This window comes from Montipora foliosa, unplaced genomic scaffold (genome assembly GCF_036669935.1).
Source record: "Montipora foliosa isolate CH-2021 unplaced genomic scaffold, ASM3666993v2 scaffold_67, whole genome shotgun sequence".
NCBI lineage: Eukaryota > Metazoa > Cnidaria > Anthozoa > Scleractinia > Acroporidae > Montipora > Montipora foliosa.
The window spans coordinates 35,001-46,153 of NW_027179815.1; the positions used below are offsets into that span (position 1 = coordinate 35,001).

At 39.7% G+C, this 11,153-nt stretch overlaps 1 protein-coding gene across 5 annotated transcripts in view; it reads left to right on the plus strand.

Moving 5' to 3' along the window:
* LOC137990210 (TNF receptor-associated factor 2-like) overlaps nt 1-10,304 on the plus strand; it is a 41,182-nt gene extending 30,878 nt beyond the window's left edge. For all 5 annotated transcript variants that reach the window (XM_068835641.1, XM_068835642.1, XM_068835644.1 and 2 more), the window contains 3 exons: nt 7,993-8,292; nt 9,439-9,499; nt 10,111-10,304. In XM_068835641.1, the coding sequence (XP_068691742.1) occupies nt 8,150-8,292; nt 9,439-9,499; nt 10,111-10,278 (372 nt within the window). In that variant the 5' untranslated portion in view covers nt 7,993-8,149 and the 3' untranslated portion in view covers nt 10,279-10,304. The remainder of the gene's footprint in view (nt 1-7,992; nt 8,293-9,438; nt 9,500-10,110) is intronic.
* The last annotated feature ends 849 nt before the right edge of the window (nt 10,305-11,153 follow it).

Here is an 11,153-nt window from a genome sequence, read left to right on the forward strand (position 1 = left end):
TGACATATCCCAAGGGCTGGACCCGGAGCCTCCCTCTCTGTCCCCTCATTTTCTCTTGGTAGCTGCTATTTCCAAAACTATGGAATTACCTGGTGATAAATAACGTCGTCTTGGAGAATAAAGTGTTGACTTTGCAGAAACACCGGTCAACTTCAAGAGTCGGGCGATTGTGATATTTGTGTTGAATTCGCACATTTCTTGTCAAACTTTTTAACACCTGAAAGGAAAAGAAAACTAACAAAAACCCGGTATCTTGCCATCATTTGACACAGATGCTTCACTGTTTCGCGAGGAAACACGCCGCGGTAACTTGATTACAGCCCCCGCTGAATTCGATGTCACTTTCGATTTTGCGATTTACTTGTGCAGCCAAAAGTACAATGACAAAATTCAAGTTAGCGAAAATCTCCCAAAATGTTTTTTTGCTGATGGTAACTTTTTATATTCGTGGTTCAAAATTAATGTTGTTTTCATGTCGTAAATTTGTAGCTGATGGCAAAATATTTTATTCTCGATCGATTGAGGCAGTGTGGCCCAGTGGTTAGGGCGCTTGCCTTGAGATCCGGCGATCCCGGGTTCAAGAGCAGCTTCCTAGCTGCACTTTGTAAATAGCCAACTGGATTGCCTACGGCCAGTTGGGATTCTTAACAGTTGTAGTTGTTGTGTTCTGTTGTTTCGTTGATTGTGTTTTATTGGCCCTGGGGAGCGGTCAATTAAGTATTTATTGTATTGTATTGACCGTCCTGAAAACGTGTGTATCAATATTTATTTACTGTTGCATCAATATTTGTTTTGCATAAAGCAAGCTAACAAAATCTGTACCTTAATTAGTTCGCATTTTTGGGCATTAAAATATAATTTTCGGTCCTATGCTTCTGTTACAAAGTGGTATATTCTTTAGGTCACCCATCCAGATACTAACCCCAACGGACCGGGTTAACTTCAGTGATCTTTTGTATTACAAAGCTGTCGGACGCTCGGAGTGTACGCTTAAACTTGTGGTGTAATGAAGTTGTGAGGGAGCTTGAAAATGATCAGCATGTCACCCTAGAAGCCAATGTTTCTCAATTCCCTTTCATTTTCTTCAATCTTCCTGGGTTTAGTACTTTGCTAGTAACCACGTGTCTTCTCAGGGGGCTATTTACCTAAGACTTCTACCATGGCACTACAATGATATGCAATACCAAAACAATATCGTGTACTATTAGAGCTACATATTACGCAAAGACAACTTGAATCTCCTGGAAGACAGTTGACAATATGGAATCAGCCCAGTCAAAATGTGCCGGCAGCCGGCTATTTGGCCGCCTACAACGCAATATCTGCAGCTTACTTCGAATTCACACTTGTCAGACGTGTTTTCAGGATGAGGTTGTTCGAATTGTTGTTAATCACTGAGTTGTTGTTCTGCAGGAACGAGCTCATTGCGTGGGAAAGTGAGCCGAATGGATTGTCAGCGGTCACGGTTGTTGCAGGTACAAACAAGATGGCGTCCAAATGATTTCGTGATGTTGGCACAGGGCCTCCGCAAATTTCTAAATTTTTTCGTACGGTATCAAATATGCAGCCCCGGAAACCCATAGCTTTGCACTGAGATTATATATAGCTCAAATGATTTAAAGATCTGAAGCCTTCATTTTAACTGACTCGATAATATATTATGAGGCAACTTTCGGCACTGAACTGAATTTCTCACTTTCAAAGTTGAGAAGTACTTGCTTGTACTATAGTAATCCTTTATTCCAATAATGTTTCTGGCGGAATATAACTTTAATTTGAAAACTGAAGGTCTTGTGTGCACCAGATGCAACCATTTGAAGCCAATATTGCAAGGGCCTCCAGCCTCCAGAATACTAAAGCACGAAGGGGAGTATTTGCTCTTACATAAAGGAGATGTGTTGAAATGCTTAAAAATATGCGAGTTTTCATCGCTTTCCGTGTGTTCCTTTATCCTGGAAAAGCACACGGAAAGCGATGGTATTCTGGATTCTGCCAGCAACTCAATTGATTTAAGACTCAAAGAAGCTTTTTATGTAAATAAGATCAAACCAGAACTTAACAAACAATTGCAGCATTATAATACTTTTCTCACGTTTTAGTTTACACCTTGATGCTTGGTGTCACGCTGTGAATAGTACGCGCTTTTGTATTACGTCATGTATTATTTTTTTCATCTACCCGTAGACTTTATAACTGTTCACACTTAGGAACTCATAAAACTGTGGTCTCACGTGATACCGTTAAGTTAGATAACCAGATTTGGTTTTCGAAAGGGAAAGCATGTTCATAGTAGAGACGAACTAGACCCTCCGTGAGGGTACACTGGGTTGCCTGTGGTACGTGCACCGTTCCAAACAATTTTTTTCAATGTCATTAAGAAGTCATACCAGAAGAGGCCCTTTGGCTCACAGGTCCTCACACGTACGTACGACAAAACAGATCTGTCCTTGCGTAATATGTAGCTCTAACAGTGCACGATATTGTTTTGGTATTGTCTATCATTGTAGTGCCATGGTAGAAGCCTTGGGTAAATAGTCTGAGAAGACATGTAGTTACTAGCAAAGTACTGAACCCAGAAAGATTGAAGAAAATAAATGGGAACTGAGAAACATTGGCTTCTGGGCTGACATGTTGATAAACTTCTTTTCACGACAAGTTTAAGCGTGCCTGCTGAGCATCTGACAGCTTTTGTAATGCCGAAGTTCACTGAAGTTAGGCCCTGTTCGGCGGGGTTAGTGTTTGGATGAGAGACCAAAACAATATACCCCTCATAAAACAGAAGCATCGGACCGAAAATACTATTAACGCTAACAAATGCGAACTCAGCAAGGTACAGATCTTGTTAGCTTGCTTTATGCAAAAACAAATATTGATGCAAAAGTAAATAACTATTGATACACAGTTTTTAGAAAGAGCAGAAGGAAGTCTCCAGGACGGTCGATCGAGAATAACATATTTACGACATGAAAACAACATTAATTTTGAACCGTGAATATAGAATATAAAAAGTTACGATCAGCGACAAACATTTTGGGAGATTTTTGCTACGTTCAAATAAATCGCCAAATCGAAAGTGACATGGCCGGAATTCAGCGGGCGCCGTGATTAAGTTACCGCGGCTACTGTGTCAAATGATGACAAGATACCGGGTTTTTGTAAGTTTCTTTTTCTGTCAAGTGTTATAAAGTTTGACAATGAAATGAGCGAAGTCAAAACAAAGATCACAATCGCCCAACTCTTGTTTATGCAAAGTCAAAATTTACTCTTCAAGACGCGTTCGACGTTATTTATCACCAGGTAATTTCATCATTTTGGAAATGGCAGCTGCTTTATTATTCATCTGCGTCACAATTTTTCACTGATTTTGCGGCTCATTTTGTTGAAACTCAAGCACGCTTCCAACAGGCCTGTGAACCCTTCCTGCTTACAGAGCAATACTAAAAAACTTCTCCCATATCACATTTCAACCTTAAGCTCGGAAATTCAATACACAACATGATATTATAATTCACAAAGGCAGAAAATACCACAGAATCCTTTTCCAGCGAAAAATTTATTGAAACAAACAACGTATTTGCTCTTAGAGGCGAGAACCTCTTCCTATTTCATTGCGTGCGTGAAGGCAAGAAACTCAATCATGTCAAATTACCATGTACTTCAGGTAAATACAGCTCACTTTGATTTCGGCTCGACGGGCGATAGATTGTTGTTGTAGTCCATTACTCGTCGCTTTTAAGATTCCACCGTCTGTATATCCAATTGACCTGCCATTCATGAGCTTCATAAGGGTATATTTTGTTCAAAGATCCACTAAAACGCCATTCGCGTTACATGACTTTCGACGCCATTGCCGGTTAAGTTAATCGTTCTACTGTGTCCACCAGAGAAATCTACGCATTTCCCACTACCCTCTCGATCCTAAGAAAATACCCGCAGAAGGCTCTATGCACAAAGCCACCACTTTAGCATGGGAGTGACAGGCAAGACTTTTACCGACACGGAAATTAACAAAAAAACCCACGAAATTAAACACAGATTCCGACTGGGTTTGCCATAGACAACCCAGTAAATAGGGTAGCAAGAAGTTTTGGATAGACAAAATCAATCGGCACTATTATTTTCTCAGGTTACTTAAATAATCGGCTTCTCCATACCTTTTCACTAAAACTGCGGATGTGAGGATGGTTAGCTCAAAGACAAAAGAATAATTTCTTGGCCGCCATTTATGAACACGGTCTATGACCTTCACATTCGTCGTTTTCGTTCTAGAGTATGAAAGGTTTGTGAATCTGGACAGCTTTTAAGGAACATCATTGGCTTCTTTCTTGCACAAAGTTCTCACATCTGAACCTTGATCCTCGATATGTCATCGTTTTGTGCAATTCCGCCTGCGTGATAGAATTTTAGAGCAATTGTTGCTCCATTGTTCGCTCTCAAGTTTTCTTCTTCTTCTTCTTAAAAAAAAAAAAAAAAAAAAAAAAAATAATAATAATAATAATAATAATAATAATAAGAAGAAGAAGAAGAAGAAGAAGAAGAAGAAGAAGAAGAAGAAGAAGAAGAAGAAGAAGAAGAAGAAGAAGAAGAAGAAGAAAAAGAAGAAGAAGAAGAAAAGAAGAAGCACCTATACTCGAGGAGGGTTTTGGACATTGAACAAGGAACTTTCACACCCCTTATTTTCACGTCAACAGGCGGTATGGGAAAAGAATGCTTGCAATACCATAGCAGACTGGCGCTGATCTCCATCAAGAAAGGAGAAGATTATGCTAAAACATATCCTGGATAAGAGCAAGGACATCCTTCGCTTTATTAAAATCCGCACTAATCTGCCTTAGAGGATCAAGAGCTAGAAGAAAAGCCGTTTGTGATTTTAAGAACATTGATATTGACATTGAGATCCAAGAAGGAGTCATTTTTAAAAGTATGTTTTCCAATTTTTTATTTGATACTGTTGTAGAGAAGTTTTTAGCATTTTTTTCGTTATGTATACGGATTAAGATTGTGAATATCATTTTTAGCATTTTAGTAGATTATATATTGTAAATTTAAGATTGTCTAAGAATTTGTTAATAAAGTTATTTCATAATAATAATAATAATAATAATAATAATAATAATAATAATAATAATAATAATAATATGCTTATTCAATCTTTTATCCCTAAATTACAAGAGGAGTCAGAAGCACTTTACATAGTAATACTACTTCTTACGTGTAGTGCAATGCCCTGCAGTGCCCGAGCGGAGTCCATTTCCATGGCTAACGCCAGGCTTACCAGGACACAGACTAGCCATGCAGGGAGATGAAGTTGCCGTTATATTTTGCATAAACCGTCTGAATGCTCGAGCGCGGCGCTCAGACAGAGTCTGCAGGCCTGAAAAGACGAGCGCTTCTTCATATTGTAAGACAGGGAAAATGAATCGGAGTGGTTCCTATTCAGGAACCGATGCGACCAGACAGACCAGCCCAAACTGGGGACGCGTATTCTAACACTGATCTAACTGGACTTCAATAAACTTGCACAACCTCTTGACTGGCCAGGCCTGATTTCATCAGTACTCGGAGAGCATATCGCTTGCAAGCACGCTTAACGAAATACTCGCAGTGATGATTCCATGACAAATTAGACGCAGTATAACCCCCCCCCCCCGGTACTTTATGGGTGGATATACACTCCATGCATGGCTGAAAATTCTGACAGCTTAACTTTGAGCTTCGTAATTAATCGTTTGGCGCAGTTACGCCTCCCTCTGGTCGAGTTGTAGATCATAAGAGGACCTGTGATGAAATTGTCGTTACTTGTAGAATGCATGATTAATAAAACTGTGATGAAACCTTAAAACACTTAATTTTTAAATGTGCCATGTGCTTCAAGCCGTAGGTTTGATTATAGTTTTACAGACATTTGTTCATGAGCGCTAGGACAGATTTTAAGTTAACATTTCGTTTCTTTCTGCATACAAGTTAGACATCTGGGCCCGGTTCCTCGAAAGCCGATTAACTTAATCCAGGATTAGCGTAAACTTTTGTTTCACGTTTTCAACTTTTTGGTGAAAGTTTCTTTTGCTTATTTTTGTTTTTCAAGATTGACATCTTCTCATGTAAAGTTCCAAAAATCTGCGTTGAACAGCATTTGGGAGTAGAGAAATAAACTGCTTGGTTAATTTTTAATCTTAGATTAGCGTTAATCGGCTTTCGAGGAACCGGGCCCTGAGGAATCTTTCGATTCCCGCGATCTGGTGCAAGGGCAGTTTGTAGTGTCTTGCTTTCTCATTTTACAACATGCACAAATTTCGGATCAGTGGCTTATCAGCTAGAGTTGTGTTATATTTCTCCACTTCGTCACCGTCTGGAAATGGGGTGGTTCCGGGTTACATTTGGGCACATTGACGATACTTTCATTCCCTCAACAAACTAAAATAAGTCCCACTGACTTCAATAAGCAGTTGCTGTGGTTATCAATGAAAAATGTCGTCACTATCAACGAAATGTACCGCAGCATTACTATCTATTAGATACATTAGTTTTATAGCCCTAGACGCTGTCACACATACAAAATACCTAGGTGTGACCATCATTAATGATCTACGATGTCATGTCGCTATCATTACTTGTTAGGCTAACCAAATGCTTGGCCTACTAAGACGTTTATATCTGCTTGTGATCCAGCGTAAGACCTATGTATACTGCTAGTGAAGCAAGGTACATGGTTCTGGTCAGACCACTTATATGATACGCTAGTAGTGCTTGGGATCCCCACACTGAACAGCTTATGGGTAGAGCAGCACGACTTGTCCTTTCTGGCTATAAAAGTTATGAGCCTGGTTCTATTTCAGTAATGTTGGGAAAACTTAGCTGGATAACTTTAAAGCTTCGTGGGCAAATGAAAAGAGTAATTTTCTTTAACAAAGCCTTAGATAATCTACCTGCCCTTCCCTTCCTGGAATCACTCAAGTAACCTGTCAGGAGATCAAACATATTGTGAACACTATATTCCAGTCTTAGCTCGTACCAATTTGTTTAAATACAGTTTCTTACCACAAACTGTAGCTAATTGGAACCGCTTACCTCAATCTATTATCGATTTATCTTCTAACCCTGGAGCCTTTCGAGACTCCTTGGTATCATATGCTTGTAAGAAATTATAAACCGTACGACCGCTGACGCTGTGCATATCTTGTGAGGTAGTATTGTACAAGAAAAGTGAAGTGAAGTAAGTCGCCAAGGAAACTTGTCTGGAAATGGAGAAATGGCGGGCGCTCATTGGTCTTGTTCTCCTGCTCCCTTTATGGCAGGCGCACATGGCAGGAAAAAGCGCTATTCTTTGGACCGATTCTAGTACATCTCTTCTCCTGGAATCCCTACGATCGAAAGAAATCTAGCGGAATACCAAAGTAGATTCATATGGGGATCAAAACATGAAAAAAACTACCTTGCAAACTTTCGTTGCCCAAGGGCGAACCCACTGCCTCCGATTCATGTCTCTTCCAATGCTCAAGCAAAGCCCAGACCACTACAAGACAGCAACTTTTTTTTCTCTCGTAAAATACGCATAAGCTGTAGTTCAGAAAACGGCAGGTAAAACAGTCTTTGTTTTTTGGCGCCCTGCGTTTTCGTTTTTTGTCGTCCGCTGTATAATTTGTTGCTGGCTACAGTGAAAACTTGTCCAAGCAAGGCTTAGTCATTTGTTAACACGAGCAAATACTAAAAAATTGTCAAGTCAAAACTCGTCAAACAAAATTTATCTTTGATACACATGACCCAATGAAAATTTTCAATGGCACTTGGCAAGGAAAACCTGCTCGTGTCTAACCGGCTTAATTGTTGCGGAATGAGGGAAGCGAATGAGCAACAACATAATCAGCTCTAATTTAAGACTATATCAATGTAAAATCTCAGTGTTTTGTACTAATTGATGCGTCAATTTCTTCCCACCACTTGTCCCCCTGTTTTTCTGTGGTGTAACTCGATTCGGGTTTTCTGATTCCTCAGGTGACCAAGTCGAAAGTGATATCCAGACGGCATAGAAAGTCAGAGGAGTTAACTTGTGCGGTTGGAACGCCCACCCACACAGAGTTTTATGACCTTTTGATGTGGTATTGGTTTTACACGCTGAGATTACTGGAAGGAAGAAAAAAACGGTATCCATATGCCAGGCTATCAATTGGCAAATCGTGACAAGTCAAAAATCGAAGCGAAATACTTCTGTTCCTACTGTGAGCTGCTTTTGCGAGATGCCATGCAGACAAGTTGTGGACATTTTTATTGCTCTTCCTGCCTAGGAAATTTAATGTGAGAATAAATGCTTTATCTTTTAGAACGCAAAAGATATGTTACTGAGAACTACCAACCGCGCGTGCGTAGCGGGAAGAAGGTCATGTGAGAGGAAAATTGCATGCGAGTTTTGGTCTATCGTTGCATCGCGCGCGCGTCGAGTATAGAGTGTTGAAAAGTGGTAATTCGAAGAATAATTGTAAAGAGATTTAATTTCCCATGAAGGCAAAATTACTTCGTACCTTCCATAACTAACTGCAAAGGTTTTTGCAATCCCCTCTTCTGGGGCCATTTGCCATTTGCGCAAAAAAATCAATACATTCACCATTACGTTCCAGCGTTTCGTGTAAGAAACTGCGTTGAGCGACTTGGGAAAAAATAGATTCCCCCACCCTGCTCAGGCGAAGGTCAAATTCCCTTTTCCTTCGGGTAAAAAGGTAAAATGTTCGGGGTATGGGGTATGCCAGGGAAACTTTGGCATTTAATACAAATATACATACGTATATAATAATCACAGGAGTCGGATGACTGTACAAGATGCTAAAAAAGAAGGATAACTGTTAAACAGTACAAGTAAACAAATAAATATAGCAGTTCATTAAACTACAGTTCTTACAAAATAAATTTTACATCGCCATACAACATTGACTAATGATTCTTAGTTTACATTGAGACCTCCATGGTGGTGTACGAAACAATTCTGTAGCCATTCTCCACAGCCATGTTTTTCAACGAAGACAAAAGAAAGTGTTTGCACAATAATAAAGTTCAATTCCTGGAGGATTGGGTCGCGACACCAACATGGCAGGCGTTTCTTTGTTTTGGTGGCCGTGACGTCATATGAAAACCGAAAATAGAAAATGGCCCCACAAGTTTTGCATAATAATCAAGTCAAATTCCTAAAAGGCTTTTTACTGCATTGTTCTGTACACCAATATGGCCACCCGTGACGTCAGATGGAAATGCACTCCTTTGGAAGGCAGGGATAGTCTCAACGTTTACAGCAGGTATTGCGAGACTAATTTTTTGATATAATGGTACGTCATCAAATATGAGCCACATGTATATGCATGTATATTAACGTGTACTAGCATGATCCATGTTTAAGCATGTATAAGCATGAGCCACATGTTTTAGTGAAATAATGTTTCATGTTTTTTCTAGGGACCAAGTCTTAATGGTGATGATTTGCCGTGTTGATAAACAGCAACTTCGTGGAAATGAGGTCTGGTGCTTTTTCGTGTAAAATTCTGTGTAGATTGGCGACGTATCCATTTTTGGAAATGAAAATTATTTGGAGATAGAGAAAGAGAGGGAAAAGAACAAATACGTGCATCTTATTTGATGGTTTGAGATATCATACGCGCGGATATATGACAAGTGTCAAAGTTCTTTTCTGGTCGAGGAAAATATAAGCTGACGTAGGATTGGCCTTGCTTAATCAAAAGCTTGGTTCTTACTTGTGCGATAAGCACAAGGGTGAGTTTCCAACATTCACACCGTGAAACAGGCCGAGATAAATATTGGCATACGCAAGCGAGGTAACGTCGGAGAAGATTTAATAAGATTCAAGATGGCGTGCGAATCGTCTTTCTTGTGCTTATGCTTGACTCACGCTGGCTCCCACTTGTGAAATAAGCACAAGCACAAAAAAAGGAAGTGTTCCTTTTCTTGTGCTTATGCTTACGCTTGTGTAAATGCTTATTTTACTCCCGTTCCTACACGATTTTTCTCACGCTTATGCTTGTGCTTGTGCTTATCGCACAAGTGGGAAAATTTGTCACATTTTCATCATTTTTCACTTTTGGAAGGGTTAACATATTATTGTCTTTGTAGGTTTTTGCAGACAAATTTATGCGTCGTGAAGTGGAAGCTATTGTCGTGTTCTGCACTTTTACAGATGATGGATGTACCTGGAAAGGAGAAGTCAGGCATTTAGAGGTACTTAGTGGAGAAGGAATTGAGAGAAGTAATACGTTTCCAACCCAAATCACCATAGATTAGTCGTTTCTTTAGTTTTGCCGGAAGTATTCCTCCTGCTCCTCCTGTGCTAAAAGGTCAGGGAGGGAGGCAGAGCAAGTGCCGAAAAGAAAGGTGACTGGTCAGAACTCGCTCTGCCTGACTCTTTCCCTACTCTTTTAGCGCTTGCTACGCATGCTAACTCTGATTGCTGGCAAAATGATGATGGTATTTAAACAACACTGTTACATACTTACATCCATACACTTTATTTATATTCGAAACTGACTGGAGCTTATTAGACACCTAACATAGACAGCTACACTCTTTTTTTGAAGTGCTACCATGATAAAAAAAGCACTTTCTTTTTTTCTTAGATTTTTGAAGTGTGTTTGCCTGACTGACTGGCCAAATTTCGAGCTTTGATTTTTTATCCAAAGGCTGTTTAATTTGCGTGTACCGAGTTTTGGACTTCACGGTCCGCCATCACTCATGTTCAAAACTGGCCGATTGGACCTCAGAGGGTGTGGACCTAAGGAAAAGTGACGTAATTTGCTCGCTAGCTTAAAATTTCAGCCTGAGGAATTTTCTCGACAATCGACAAGTTCGCATTATATATAGCACCCTCCTTTGTCTAAAGAAGATAGTTTTTTTTTGCCGAAGTCGCGGTCAAGGTAGATGATGAACTGCTCGAAATTATGCGTGAGAAAATTAAAACTTTTAATAATGGGATATGTTTCCGCTTTTGAAGATTTGGACCAAGATTCAGGAAGATTTTGAATGATGTAAAGTTACTTGTTCGATCAGTGCATGGAAATTTCTAACACAAGGCGCAAGGCATCCAAAAGACTACATGGACAGCTCAGTTGTTTTAATTAACAGATTTAATGCCACAGTTTGTCACATTTACAAAAAAAAAT